We start from the raw sequence: 15379 nt of genomic DNA, 5'->3' as shown, positions 1-15379 counted from the left end.
AAAATAACTTCACTCGCCCTGGGGGCGCAATAATTGAACTGGCAAGGCAATTAAAATACACGCTAAAAAATTTTACGGCTCGATCATTGAAGTTATGAATGTAACGAATAAACAGCGTGTTCATTTATTTTCGATAATAAAAAAGGCTGATATATTCATGGCTTACATGGTCAATGATGATTTAAGAATTTGTTTAGTTAAATTAATGTTAACATTAAAAGTAAATGTGTGTCGATACAGGACCAAGAGGACGTGAAGATCGATACTTAAGATTTAAATTCGATTGTAAATGGCCTGTGATGAGAATTGGACTGTTTTTCTTTCTAGTTTAAAGTTTTTGACGTTCTTGGATTCATTCCCCGGTAGGAGCAATTTAGGTTCTCTGGGTAGCGGTCCAGAGTGAAATTCCTTTGCTCTGGTACTCATGGTACTGGGAATTTGCTAGTTTGAGATCGGGTAATTATAGTGTGGTGGTCTTAAAAATAAAAAGGTGTCAAACTTAAGTGACTTTTGATTAAATGTAAGAAATTTCGAAAAATCTTATGTAAAACTCTATTAATCACTACATTTCGTTTAAATGACTCTCTAAATACCCTTTAACATGAATATTAAGCTCAATTTAAAGGTGGGGGCTAATGATGGGAGGAAATAGGTGCACATATTATTTTTAAACAACTTCAAAAAAGGAGGAAGTTCTTATTTCGACCGTATTTTTTTTTCGTATGTATGTTACGCGTTAACTCCGTTTGTGAACCGATTTTGATGATACTTTTTAGTTGGAAAGAGGGTACTTCAGTATGGGTCACATTTAAATTTGAAGAAAATATTCCACCAGGGCGGTAACCTAGGGTAAATCTTGCTGTATTTATATACTAGTTTGAATCCATTAAATGAACACAATATATTTTTGACTCAGCTAAAAGATCGAGCTAAAAGAGCCCTCGTTGCATTATGCAAACCGGCTGTTTCGAGTGTTATGTAATCGAACCCCGAGCAAGGTTATTGACATTGTACATTGAACTTGAAATTTATATTTACTATGTTTAAGAACAAAGTCATTTAATCTCAGTACCTATGTAAAGTAAAACATAACATTTCTATTTATCATTTTAAATGAGCGTTCTCAAAACCATTAGTATAGCTATGTTTTTGGCACTTCAATATTGTAAGATAAATACTGCCTTTTATTTAACCCATGAAAGTTTGTATCTTTTTTGTTTATAATATCAAGTGACGGGATGAACAAGTCGTGCGCCTGAAGTTAAGCTACACGCTTTTCCATAACAGTGCTACTCAGAGTTTCACATCGCAAAGATCTGAGGGGCACTGCCACTGCGCCTATCACCCTGGGCCATAAGTTGACAAGTCCAATGTATCTATAATTTCACCAGTGCCCTTACCCTTCAAAACCGGAACACAGTAATGCTAACATTACTGCTTAGCGGCGGAAATAAGTAAGGTGGCAGTACTTCCCAGGACGAACGCTTTCACAAAGAGCTCTACTGCTTACAAAATTTATCTCCGTAATTTGTAAATTAAATTGAGAGCAGTAATTCATAATTAGGTTTCTTTATCCAACAATGGAAGGGCATGATAATTAAGTACGATATTATTTTTAACAAACATACTTAAACGCTAGACTATGATTATTTGAAAGTTATAATCCTTAAAACATGAATTGATCCATGATTTTTTTGTCTTCGTGGTATGATTACAAAGTGGTTAAAATTTTAAAACCTAAAACCCTCGGTAAAATAACATATTTTAATAAAATTTTATTTACAAGAACTAAATACAAATGCAATAGTCTATAGAACACGTAGGCAGCCCAGGTGAATGTACTGAAAGAAGCCGGAATACACATCCCAATAAATCTTCTGGACAATGCTGTCGCCATTCGCTTATCTAAGGACGCTTGCTCTCGTTGATTTGTCCTGAGAGAAACCTCACAGTATCTATGTAACTGAGTAAAATAAATTTAACTATGTCCTTACCTACTAATAGCTGAAGTTTAGTTCGAAGTAGATACAAGATCGGAAATATTTACAAAATTAGGAATTATCAAGTTCTTAGGTTTTCGCGATTGTTACACATAGGGAATTAAACTATTTTTCCGAATTTAAATCGCGTATATTTGTTTTCCGCGGTCAACTGTGCCCATGGGACCTGTAAAGGGCCCGAAACGTCGGTTTGTTTGAAAAAACAAATATACGCGATTTAAATCCGGAAAAATAGTTTCATTTCCTAAATTAGGAATAGTTTGTTAATTAGTACTACGTGCAATACACTACTATTGTACCGTATTTATAAAATCATTGATATCAGTTTCACTACAATTGCACACTATGATCACGTTCTAAAGTACAGTTTCGGCAACAGTTGCCAAGATTGTGAATTTAATAGACTGATACACATGAGGACCTGGATAATATACATATATATTCGTATTGTTGCAGGAACCAGGAAACAAAAGGAAAAAAATGAAATTTTGATTATAGTGCCAAGTATGAAAATGGTCGTGCACAGTGTTGCCTTCAAACTGTTCTTACCAATACTTCTACTGTGTAGTTGTTTAGCAGCTACTTCCCACATAAGCAATGGTTCGTCTTAAAAAAAATCTTTTATTTAATAAAACTGACCGTTTGTCAACAAAGCACTGATATAAAACCTTTTAATTTCAGATACAATAGCAGACGATATCCGCCAACCGCGTGTTAGCGGTCGTATAGTGAAACTTTACACTGGGCCTAGACCAGAACCAATCTATTGTTCTGGAGAAGGATTTCAGCCCGATCCAACCAATTGTGCTACCTTTTATAGATGCGTAAAGTCATCGACTCAAAAATTTACCGTCTTTCGTGTAAGTAATAATTATTTCAAGTAACATGTTTTAGACAAAATACTGCAATGCAATTAGGTTCTAATTTTCGTAATATTTCCAGTTTCAATGTGGACCAGGAACCGTTTATGATCCTGAAACGGAAGTCTGTAACCACCCACGTAGCACTAAACGATCTGAATGTTGGGACAATGCTTCATCATCTCCATCTACAGCAAAATACCAAGAAAATGAAATACCAAAAGAGTGGTTTCCAACTGAATTACCATCACCAATCAGTACCAGTAAACCACTGTATCCAGATGAACATCTAAAAGAAACTATACCTGCATCTTATCCCTGGACAACTCCTATAATAATACCAGATAGTTTAAATTCAGGTTATCTGTTGGGTCCTGCTAGCGCTCAAAAAACAAAACCAAGTTCTCAAGGAAACGATCAATGTACATCCGATGGGTTCATGGGTGATAGCGAAAATTGTCGTAAATTTTATAGATGTGTTGGCAATCAACGAGGAGGTTTCATAAGGTACGAATTTTCATGTAGCGAAGCCACTATTTGGGATGACGATATACGTAGTTGTAATCATCCTTGGGCTGTACGAAAAAGAAGTTGTGGAAGGAGTAATTTCGAAGACAATAAATCTCGAGAAACTACTATGGAGCCATCAAACAATGTTGATTCTTCAATTTCAAGTTCTCAACAACAAACACAGTTAAGTTACGGTTCCAAAGTCAGCCAAACACAAACTCAGATAAGTCACGGATCTGTTATTCAAAACCAAACCCAAATTAACTACGGAGATAGAAATAAAAAACAAAATGAAGAATCAAAACAAAATCAGACTCAAATCAGTTACGGCTCCGCTATCAGTCAAACTCAAACTCAAATTGATCACGGAAACAAAGCAATTCAGACACAATTACAGATTGACCATTCCAAAGACGCTAGTCAATCACAAACGCAGGAATATGAAACCACCTCAAAGAGTCCAACAACTCAAGATGAAAATCAAAGTGGCCAAAGTGACACAGAACAAAGTGACACACAAACACCCTCTAACAACTATAATGAAAATAAATGTACAGAAAGCGGTTTCATGGGAGACAAAAACGATTGTAAAAAATTCTACAGATGTGTTGATAACGGGAAAGGTGGGTACACTAAATATGATTTTACTTGTGGAGAAGGAACAGTATGGGACTCTGAAATAGAAGCTTGTAACCATGCATGGGCAGTAAAAAAATGTGGTAGTCAAGCTCCTGAAACGTCTTCTCAAAATACTGTTACAAATCAACCCACACTAAGTACTCAACAGCAAACAACTACTACAGAAGAAGAGGAAGATGTTGGATATGGGAATCAAAATCAACAACCGCCTCAGACATCGACGACAACACAAAATCCAGCGGTCAATGATAACAATCAAAATAAACCCGAGCAGATTACATCAACAAAACGACCCCCTGATCAATCTGACGGTAATGAATGTCATTCCAGCGGTTTCATGGGAGACAAAAATAACTGTAAAAAATTTTATCGATGTGTGGATAATGGTAAGGGAGGCTATACTCGATATGAATTTTCTTGTGGAGAAGGTACGGTATGGGACAGGCAGATCGACACTTGTAATCATGCATGGGCGGTTGAGAAATGCGGTGGTGAAGGCTCATCAGATATTCAAAAAGAACCAACTTCAAGCACTCAGCCAACAATGAGTGACGAGTACGTGGATACAAGTCAAACGACACAAACTGAAAAAGGGCCCGAGGAAGGTACAGATGAAGGTTACAATCAGCCGTCTCCATCTACTACTTCTACTACACAAGCACCTTATGTATCAAGTAATAACATTTGTACACAAGAAGGATTTGTAGGAGACAAGAATAATTGCAAAAAATTTTATAGATGTGTTGATAATGGAAAAGGAGGTTATATTAAATATGAATTCACATGCGGTGAAGGCACAGTTTGGGATCAAGAAATATTGGGTTGCAACCATGATAGTGGTAGTAAACAATGTAAATCCTCTCAACAATCACAATCTAATTCCACTTCTGAGGGAAGCACAGAAAATGAAGTTTCTACTATGCCATCTTCTACGGAGAATCAGCAAACTACACAGAAAACTGAATCACCACCACAAAGTTCCAGTGGTCAGTGTACGTCTGAAGGATTTTACGCTAACCGAGACGATTGTAAGAAATTTTACCGTTGTGTGGATAACGGTAAAGATGGATTTACTAAATATGATTTTTCTTGTGGGGATGGTACAATTTGGGTTCAAGAAATTCAAGCATGTGATCATGATAATGATCTTTCTACTTGCAGTAGACCAAATAATAATAGTCCTGTAACAACCACAACACAAGCTACCGATGAACAGGCAGGTACTTCAGATACATCATTATCTACTACTACTATAAGGCAATCTCAACAACCTAACAAAGAAGACGATGAATATCCCAGTGATAATTCTAGCGAATCCCCAACTTCAGATGACGAATGCACCTCAGAAGGGTTTTATCCAAACACAAACGACTGTCGACGTTTCTATCGCTGTGTAGACAATGATAATGGTGGATATACGAAATATGACTTTAGTTGTGGGGAAGGCACAGCTTGGGATTCTGAAATTGAAACTTGCAATCACATTAATGAGGTGAAAGGTTGTCAAAGTCAAGATACGCAATCGAATCCAATGCAAGATGAAGACTCGACCCAGAGTTCTAGTACTAGTTCCGGAGATGGTACTGAAAGCTCCAAACCGACAAATAACGATTCTTGTGAACAAGAAGGATACTACGGCAATTCCGAAGACTGTAAAAAATTTTATAGATGTGTTGATAATGGAAAGGGTGGTTTTACCAAATACGACTTTGATTGTGGAGAAGGAACAATTTGGGATCAAGATATCACAACGTGTAATCATCCTCAAGATGTTTCAAATCCATCTTGTAAACAAAATGACAGTAGTACGTCATCTACTACAAGTTCAACAACAACAAGCTCATCAATTGATCAATCATCATCTAGTACTACGGAAAATAATAATGGATCATCTGATTGTTCCCAAGAAAATTCATCTAAAAAACCGGCAAATAAAAATGTGAACTGTACTGAAGCTGGATATTATGCGGATCCTGACGATTGTAAAAAATTCTACAGATGTGTTGATTGGGACGGAGATGGCAAGAGATTCTCAGTATATCACTTTGAATGCGGTGAGGGTACAATTTGGGATCCTGCTCTCGACACTTGCAATCACGAAGACTCTGTTTATCCCTCAAGGGATTGCAATGGATCACAAACACAAGCTGAAACAGTGGAACAAGAATCCACAACGACAGAAGAACCTAAGCAGGAAGAAACTACAACGCAACAGTTTACTACCGAGCAAAGCACAACAGAACAATCAACTACCACAAAGAAAACTACTGAGAGCAGTCAAGAAAACACAACTGCGCAAAATGAACAAACCACAAGTGCTGAACAAACTACCGAACAAACCACTACACAACAAATGACTGAACATACTGATCAAACAACAGAACTAGCTGCTACTACTCAGCCAACAACTGAAGAGCAAACAACTAGTCAGCAGATGACAGAACAGACTACACAAGAATCTACAACAAGCCAACAGACAACATCAGAAGAATCGTATACTACGGAAAGCAATGATCAACAGAGTACCACAGAACAGTCAACAGAAAGCACTACTCAACAATCGACTACGGAGAGCGAAACTGAAGAAAGTCAAACTGAAGAAAGTCAAACTGAAGGAAGTCAAACTGAAGAAAGTCAAACTGAAGAAAGTCAAACTGAAGAAAATGAAACCGATGAAAATCTAACTGAAGAAAATCAAACTGAGGAAAGTCAGACCGAAGAGAGTCAGACAGAAGAAAGCGACAGCACAACAGAAAGCAGTTCATCTTCAGAAAAAGAATGTCCTGAAACAGATGATGACCAAAACTTGTTCGTTTGTCCAACGTCTTTCAAGAGACATCCTAAGTATTGCAACCTATTCTATCAGTGCACAGTAGATGATGATACACATGACTCAAACATAGCTACGTTCCATTGTCCTAATAATACAATATATGATGAAAGTCAAGTAAAATGTGTAGAAGAAGACAAAGCAGACAAGAAATGTAATGGTGAAATAGCGCAAAAGCGAAGATATAAACGTCTGGACACTAAGCACAAAGAACCTGTAAGTAATTACTTTTCAAGGGTATTTTCTTACAAAATTCTCGATTAACATATTTTCCATTTTTATATATTTCAGATTGTGGTGACAGAGGAAAGATTGAAATGCCCAACAGTTGGTTACTTTCCTTTCGAAAAGTATGAATGTTCAACCGCTTTTCTTAAATGTCAAAAATCAAAGGTAGATAAAATTCGAGGCTACATTTACCAGTGCCCACAAGGCTATGTCTACTGGTCGGTTAGCAGAAGATGCGAACTTAAACGTAAGGTAAGAGACTGCAAGCATTCTTATAATAATTGGAATGGAAGATGGGACATACCAATTGAGAGAAGAAACGTGGCACCATAAATGAAAAGGAGATGTAATTAAAACAAAACATTAGATGTAACGAGTTCAAGATTATGCAACAATATGCATTCGTGCAATAATTGCCAACGATGTAGAAGGAAATATGTGTAAGATGTAAATAAAGTACATTTAATGTCCTTTACATTTCTTAGCTTTAGTTTTTGTCGCCACTCTGTATTGTTTAACGATGTATTAATAAAGTACATTTGCAGCCATCGTTTACTATATAAGAAACATTAAAAAAAAGAAACATTTTATAATAAGAAACATTTAAAATTTTGATTTATGACGTTATCTAGTCCTCCTCATCTTATAAGCCACGGTAATACATAGTTATGCTGCCATAAAATTAAGACAAAATTTGTGATCAAAATATTGTAAGCTAATATAATAATATTTAAAACAATATTTCGAGCACGACTTTCAATAATAAATTATTTTTAAATATAATTTGTGTTTTTCTTTTATTTATCAGAGACACGTCACAAACTGGTAATTACTACATTTTATTACAAGAATCTATAATTAAAATAACAATAAATTAAGTTTAAACAAATATGGACTAAAGTAAAATCACGTCGATTCCCTTACAAGATGATAAAAGTCCTTTACAAAAATATGATAGTTCAGCTATTATGAAATCTTTCACGGTTTCTTGTGTGGTCCTGTGAACATCGTTGAAAATAGTACCAATAAAAGCATGGCAGGCAGTTTTCGTTGCAATTATATTGCCTGCTAAATCAATAGTCAGTTCGTAATCATTATTATCATGTTTGTTTAATATTCCATTTACTCCTTTTTTGGCAAGATCGTCACTAACAACACCTTTTGCAGATATTATCATAGGCTTGTAGTTACCAGTGTCCTTTACTTCTGTCTTGTTGATAATATTGGTTTTGTTTTCAGTAGCAGTTATGTTTTGTTTAAGATGCTCGATGATAGGTAGAACACTTTTGCGGTGCCTTGTGATGTTCTCTGGAGGCATGTGAAGCTTGCGAAATTTGGTTTTGTCGTGAAAAAGAAATTCCAGAAACAATGGCAATAAACTAAATTTCGAAGGATCGTTTATATCAATTGGTTGAAGTTGTAATGCATTGTGATTTTCATGAACATTCTTAGAATTCTGGGATTCATGATGTTTATTGAGGCTTTCAAAATACTGCTTTTCTCCTAAGTGTTCAGTGTCATTAATTTTTGACAGAGACTGCATTTTGTTATGAATTACTGAGTAATGAACTGACTCTGCGAAATCACTTTTTACTTTAGATCCAGTTGATCTCAATGTACGTTCATCCTTTGCAACGACAACATTTTCTCTGTCTTCGGTTTCGGATAAATTGTCATCAGTAAAATTGCTATTATATGCATTGTCCTCACCTTCTAGTATGTCTATTATATCTCGTATATTATTCACTTTCTTTTTAGACTTATCCATAAATGAAGGAGTTTTAATTTTTAGTTCACTTGATTTTATGTCATCAACTTTTTCATATTTTTGCAAGATAGCTTTCAATTTTTCTATGTAAACAACGTGAAGAGATCTTGGTGTTAGGATTATAGGATTAACTGCAATTCCTCCCTTGTCCCAAACAGAAATGGCTCTTACAAGAAATTCAATGAAATGATATGGAAGAATCTTCCAATCATTCTTTAAAGGAGATTCATCTAAATATTTAGATAATGAGGTATATTTGATTTTAATGTTACCTTTATTAGTTTTTGGGTTTTCATAAATATGTTCTTTAGCCCATAAAGAATTGAAAGCAATCTCATTATTTACTTCAGCGCTATGTACATTTGTGATAGTAGTTGTATCGTTGATGAGTATAATGAAATTGTAATTGAAATTGTGATGTTTTTCAGAAATTATTTCTAAGTAAGGCATGTACTTGTTTAAATCTACTTTGTCGTTTGAATTAACAAACACATGCAAAAAGATATTGGGCAGAGTGGAATGGTTATTGTATATTGTACTTTCTATTTTGTTCAATGTTCTTGGTCTAGCAGGTCTAAGGTTGTTGGGAGGCAACAAAGCGAAAGCTATCACACCGTTATAAATGACAAAAATCGTTACGGCTATCATGCTGAGACCTATCCACCAGTAAGTGAGTGTAGCCGACCAATGATCTGTAAAGACAGAAAAAAATGTGAGCATTCCGATTAATATTACGGTCCGTATTTAAAATTTTGCTTTACACTGAAAGTAAGTAGCGAAATAAATATTTACCCGGCCACCGAGTGATGATAGTAGCTGCACCTTTTATGTTGTTTCGGGCCCAGCCACGATACGCCTGTCGGCACCGACGCGGGTAGTCGGGTCCGTACTGTTCTTCTTCGGAAAATTCGTCGCACAGGAGCGGATGCTGCTCTCTATATGCTTCACTCATCACTTGCCATGTGATTTACTGGAAAGAAAAACCTTAAACAGTTTACTACATGTTTCAGATTTAATAATTCTGAAGATTAAAATAATGTATGATACTAATCGCATAGCGGCTTATAAATTTGGACCTAATGTTATCTTGTGTCTGGTGGAATTTGTATCCCATTTTCGAATAGTAGTGCTGCCTTTTAAAACCAAATTTAAGAAGTCACAAAATTATTTAAAACTAAAAGTAGATTAAGTTTTTATGTCAGAAATGTAAGGGATTGTAACAATACCTATATATTCCCTTTGGCCTAAAACCTATCTGGGTGTACCTACTATAAAGTCATGCAAGGATAATTAAGATGAATGAGAATATTATTATACCAACGAGTAGTATGAAGGCAATCACGATGTATATGAATATTACTATCTCGTAAATAAATCAGTAGGTAAGGTAAAAAAATGCATTAATAAAACAAACGATGACAATACCTAACAAAAACCAATATCTTCCCGAAGGAAATGTATTAAGTCAAGCACTCAAAACAAACTTAACAAAAAATAAAAACAATTCGGAAATCTCGATAAAATTAGAAATTCATGTGTCAATTGACTTTTCACTGAAAATTTTCCGACATCTATCAAAATTACACGATGCAAAGTAGACTAGACGACATTTCATAGAGATTTCTTTCGAAAATTAAAGCAAAAAACCACACGCTAATTCATATGTGTAATGTAGCTCTTATTTCACATTCAAATGGAGAACATTCTGATAAAAATCGTACTATAAGTATTTTGATATTACATGCAAATAAAACTTGCAAAAATGATTATGTAGCTAAATGCGATACGAAAACGGACATATTATTGGTGATACTGATATTATGTGAACAATGTTATTTTCATAAAAGAATGGTGATGTTTATGCACAGCAAGTAGAACATAATTAATTACCTCTGAAGTATGAAATATTTTCACTTTATTTTCAACTTAACATTATAAAATAATAAACAAAAGTGTCGCGCGTGTTAACAGTATACGGTGTAACTGTGGAAACAAGCTGACTTTATTATACAATAACCGCTTGGAAGTTCATTTTGTTACGATGTGTATTTTACTTTCCGGGTTAAATTGTTGATTCAACATCAATTGGTCGCACGTATCGGCCTCACGTCTTGTGAGTGTTTACAACTGCTGCTGAGTTGACGAAAATTAGTCAAGGTACATTTATGAAAACAAAACAATAATAAACATTTAGTCATAAATATTTTTTGTAGAGTTTTTGAGCACTTATGTAGAATTCCTAACTCAAAAAACCTATAATATAAGAATACCAATTTGAACTTTTGTTTAATAAGATCATTGAATCCAGCATTTAAAAAGTAAAGTAGTTGTAAAGTTTTTTACTTCAACTAATAAATATAAGAATTTCTTTACAGGAATCTTTTAAAGAAATCAATCTACGGTAAAAGAAAATAATAGCATTGTGACGTTTTAGTTTGAAATTGGAATTAAAAAGCAAAAATTTACAGCAAATTATTACAAAAGTCAATGCATATCTTTTAAATATATTCTATACAGAATTAAAGTGTATAAAGTGGTTTCAAAAAACAGGTAAATATTGAATATTGAAAGTGCAGTAATGTTATTATTGTATAGGTCGAAAGTATTTCACTCTGCGACTTAACCTTTAACTTTGTTTCAATTGGACTCGACCTTGAAGTTACATACAGTTAGTCTCTTTTTTTATTCCATAACTTAGCATTTATCATGATTAAGTGCTACCATTAAATTTGAATGAATAAGGCATTTTATATTTGATATTTTAGAAGAGTGTACTCGCATTATTGCCTAAGTAAGTATACGAGATGGCGGAAAGCCCTCCAGAAACAAAACGTGACGAGCAGTTTCCACTGCTCATGGTGGCCGGCGCGGGAGATGGGGTGCCTCGACCAAGAAGTTTCTCAGCGCTCTGGAGCCTGTCCAGCCGCCCATCTTCAACTGAAACGAAACGTTCACTGTTGGATCGGTTCCCTGGTAATTATTATAATCATTGTCTATGTGTGTGTCCATGGCACCCGCGACACAGGTTTTCCCTAGTGCGGGGCTATGTTGAATTGTGCGTTATTATTATTTTTATAATGTAGGTCTACAATTGGAAAGCATTCCCTTGAACGGGGTACTGTGCATTCACAGAATACACTCATGCACAAGTTAAACTATACGACCTATCATTTTTTAAACTGCAAATCTGATCACAAGTAAAATGAAATAAAAAAAATAATAGCCATAATATGCCTAGCGTTAATATTATTACGGTTGGAAAAAGCAAATCGTCCGACTTTTTTCAAGACTGCGGCGTCTTCAACAACAGAACCCAGAAGTGTTTTTCGATGTATTTCTGCTGAGCACCTGTACTATTAAGTCTGTAAGCACAAAATTAGGTTTAAGTGAATTATTTTCATGAGCGCTTGTCTTAAAATAATGCGCTACATCACTTTAGATACCTTATTATATTATTATTATATTAGTGCAATGTGATACCACATTCGGTTTTTTGTTTACAGAATATTTGTCAACATGCTGGATGACTTTTATTCTGCTGGGAGTCTCTTTCCTAGTCTTCTACGCTATAGGCATGATTGCATTCAAACATCAAACTTACATCGTCCTCAAGTGCAATAACGATTCTAAACCAGCGAATGACGTATTCTACCACCATGTGATCCCCCGGGGCGCTCTAGTTCCTTTCATGATCTATTCTGAATATCTTGGTGCAATAGCTATCCAATACCCTAATTTACGCATTAACGTATATTTTTTAATCGATGATTCATTTTCACCTAACAGTATTTCGCTTAAACGTTCTAAATACGATAGACTTTATGCTTACCACTCTAACAAATTTTATGAAGAATTTAATAAGCGGGAGATTAGAGAATTTCACAAGAGATATCCAAACGTGAATACGACTTTAATGCTGTTGAGTAAATATATGGCCCAAACTCCATTGAAATATTTGTGGAGGAGCATTCCTATGTCTTTTATACCCTTCTATGCCAGAGTTTATTCTGTATGGCAACATGGGGGAATAGCTCTGGATTTGCCTGTGTCTTACACCCAATACATGACTCAAAAATTTGATTCACGGGTTGCGGATATTTTAAGACTACATAACGATGGTGTAAAGCCGGAAGAGTTTGATGAAATTCTAAATAAAGTAGGCGAAGATGAACGTCTATTTGTAATACTTCACTCGCTGCTATCAAACTTTATGCATGAAACTAAAGCAATAATATCCAAAATAATGTCATGTAGTGTACAGTCGTTCAATGTAACTAAAGAGAACATGACCGAAACACCTACCATCTTTATGACTTCCGATCTTCCAAACGCCGATTTGAATAACCTGAAAAGTAAAATATCTAAAGATCATATTATTAGCATCCCTAAATCTTCTTCTCTGGTTAAAAAGAATGAACCCGAAGTGTCTGCTGATGCAGACTTAACTACATCAAATATTGTACTTATCAAAAGAGATGTTAACGTTAACATTAATATTAGCATTGATAACGATAACACCACCGGTGATAGCAAACAAAACTTGTACCAAATGATACAGAGTGCAGTGAATGCAACAACTATCAAAACGAAAACAGCTAGTTCAAGCGCTTCTGTCACTCAAGGAATTGCAACTGACATGAATATTACACCAAATCATCCTAAGAATTTCTCTGACGAGCCTTCGGATGTAATCGGATTTAAGGCTTGGAAGGAAATGGTAATAAGACAGACACCAAACGAAATCTTAAATAATTCAGAACCTCAGTTTGTCCTAGTTTATGATATATTTCTATCTCCAAATACGTTTGTAAGTACCCCTGCAAAAGATAAAGACCAGGTACAGGAATCAGATAACGTGATGAAACGCAAATTCGTTGCTAAGCCGGAACAACGAATTTTTGTGGATGCTGAGGGTACTTTCGTATCTGCTACTTCTCGTTTCCATCCTTTCTTATATCATGTTCTTAATGCAGGCTGTAAGCGATTACCTCCAAAGATTGCTATAAAGGAGGCTCTATTCATAGAATGCGCTTCTAACTACTTGCAGGACAGGATTTACTGTAATAGTATTTATATAATTTAGTTATTTAAAATATTTGTTTCTTTCTACTTTTTCGATTGATTGTCGACTGTATTTCAAGTAGCAAATTTTTCTAGTTACTTTAATCCTTAGATTATTTTAGATGTCATAATAAACTGATTATTTTCGTAAAAGGTCTTAAATACAGTAGTAGGCACCTACCGAACTATCAGAAGTAATTGCAGCTCTAAAGTAATCGTACTTAGTAGTAATATTATAAAAAGACTTCCACCTAACATAATGTGGCACTAAGCCATAACCGATCCTGAGATGTTTTCAATCCTTCATTCGTTCTAGTTTCTATCAGAGCGCAATGGACAGTGGACGTATTAAGTTCATATTAATGAACATGAGATGTAACAAGTCAAGCTTCCATATATTTTTCGTCACCCTCATTTTCATATAATCCTCAGGCCAACCACAATTTACTTGGCGATAACTCTGCAATGCTCTTAAGCATGCAAGAGACAAAACTATACCTGTGCAACATATGAGTTTTTAACATTCTTTCGTCCTGAGATTAATCAGGACAAATAAATGGAGTGTTAAAATAAAAACAACAAAACATTTTGAAACATTGATTTGTATCACAAGTATTGTACAACGTTTTATCTTTCCTTCGTGAGGCTAGTAAAAAGGAAGTGGATAGTAAGGATATTAATCCTCAGATTGTAAGACCCAATCGACTCCGCTAATCGGTCATTGGATCTACATGGCATCTACTAATCGGTCGTCCATCGATACCATCAAGTCTGTTGTAGTTACTTGTCCCTTTAAAATGGTTGGCCTGGAAGATTTTCAGGTAGTCCTCAACCACATACCAAACAAATACTATAGACTGGTTAGTAGGCGGGACACGCGTTACCTAGCCTATGAGCAGACTCTCCCATGAGTATCAACAGCGTGGCAGTTGTTGCAAATGTTGTGGCAAATGTAAAAAAATTGTAAAAAAAAAAATAGAACTATGCCATTAGGAGAGATAGATTTTCTGAATCATATTGTACTCAACTGTCCTTTATATGATCATTCCTTTTTGTTCCATGTCCTCATCTCCATTGGATTCCCTGTTTCTACTACTATAAAGCTTATTTTGTCATCTAATAGTCCTATAATATATAAATGTTTCGCTTCGTTTATAACTTTCAATTGTGTCAAATTATAAATATACAGCTATATATTGTTTGTCATAAGATTCTTACGTTTGTGTGAAACAATAGGAATCTATTTAACCTTAATCGCACTATTTTCCCTTTCCATTGTTTTCCGTGAATAAGTTTCCCTGGTTTGCAATGGCACAAACGCAAACCGCAAAGTGCCAGAAACAAAACAAAAAAATACTTCGGGAGTGATTTCATTTCATGGGTAAGTACTGAAACTCTCTAATAATTTGAACAGTACAATTTCGAAACAAAAGTATGTTGTGGCAACCCATTATAACAATAAACATTGGTTGCTATTCATCGC

General features: G+C 35.1%; 3 protein-coding genes across 4 annotated transcripts in view; 2 read left to right on the top strand and 1 right to left on the bottom strand.

Moving 5' to 3' along the window:
* The window catches only part of LOC113228424 (serine-rich adhesin for platelets-like), a 37644-nt gene extending 29914 nt beyond the window's left edge, over positions 1 to 7730 (top strand). The window contains exons 2-5 of the mRNA XM_026461724.1: positions 2457 to 2600; positions 2682 to 2860; positions 2943 to 7055; positions 7131 to 7730. Of these exons, the coding sequence (XP_026317509.1) occupies positions 2507 to 2600; positions 2682 to 2860; positions 2943 to 7055; positions 7131 to 7400 (4656 nt within the window). The 5' untranslated portion in view covers positions 2457 to 2506 and the 3' untranslated portion in view covers positions 7401 to 7730. The remainder of the gene's footprint in view (positions 1 to 2456; positions 2601 to 2681; positions 2861 to 2942; positions 7056 to 7130) is intronic.
* Positions 7731 to 7880: 150 nt separating this feature from the next.
* LOC113228537 lies at positions 7881 to 10346 on the bottom strand. 2 transcript variants are annotated; one of them, XM_026461884.1, is made up of 3 exons: positions 10261 to 10346; positions 9628 to 9805; positions 7881 to 9527 (listed from the first exon to the last, which is right to left on the bottom strand). In XM_026461884.1, the coding sequence occupies exons 2-3, from the start codon at positions 9785 to 9787 to the stop codon at positions 7963 to 7965; spliced, it is 1725 nt and encodes a 574-aa protein (XP_026317669.1). In that variant the 5' UTR covers positions 9788 to 9805; positions 10261 to 10346; the 3' UTR covers positions 7881 to 7962. The 2 variants fall into 2 exon arrangements, with proteins under 2 accessions (XP_026317669.1, XP_026317670.1); XM_026461885.1 differs by lacking the exon at positions 10261 to 10346 and adding an exon at positions 10153 to 10172.
* Positions 10347 to 11600: 1254 nt separating this feature from the next.
* LOC113228455 lies at positions 11601 to 13986 on the top strand. The gene is made up of 2 exons (XM_026461766.1): positions 11601 to 11808; positions 12339 to 13986. The coding sequence occupies exons 1-2, from the start codon at positions 11640 to 11642 to the stop codon at positions 13916 to 13918; spliced, it is 1749 nt and encodes a 582-aa protein (XP_026317551.1). The 5' UTR covers positions 11601 to 11639; the 3' UTR covers positions 13919 to 13986.
* The last annotated feature ends 1393 nt before the right edge of the window (positions 13987 to 15379 follow it).

The sequence above is a fragment of the Hyposmocoma kahamanoa genome, unplaced genomic scaffold (assembly GCF_003589595.1).
Source record: "Hyposmocoma kahamanoa isolate Upper Pololo Valley unplaced genomic scaffold, ASM358959v1 232, whole genome shotgun sequence".
Taxonomy (NCBI): domain Eukaryota; kingdom Metazoa; phylum Arthropoda; class Insecta; order Lepidoptera; family Cosmopterigidae; genus Hyposmocoma; species Hyposmocoma kahamanoa.
The sequence above is the reverse complement of the archived record's forward strand: the minus strand, read 5'-3'. Positions and strand labels throughout refer to the sequence as shown.

Coding starts and splice junctions, on each gene's coding strand:
- LOC113228537 (XM_026461884.1), bottom strand. CDS start 9,787: ATGAGTGAAGCATATAGAGAGCAGCATCCGCTCCTGTGCGACGAATTT. Junction 9,528..9,627: donor TATCATCACTCGGTGGCCGG/GTAAATATTTAT, acceptor CTGTCTTTACAG/ATCATTGGTCGGCTACACTC.
- LOC113228455 (XM_026461766.1), top strand. CDS start 11,640: ATGGCGGAAAGCCCTCCAGAAACAAAACGTGACGAGCAGTTTCCACTG. Junction 11,809..12,338: donor ACTGTTGGATCGGTTCCCTG/GTAATTATTATA, acceptor TTTTGTTTACAG/AATATTTGTCAACATGCTGG.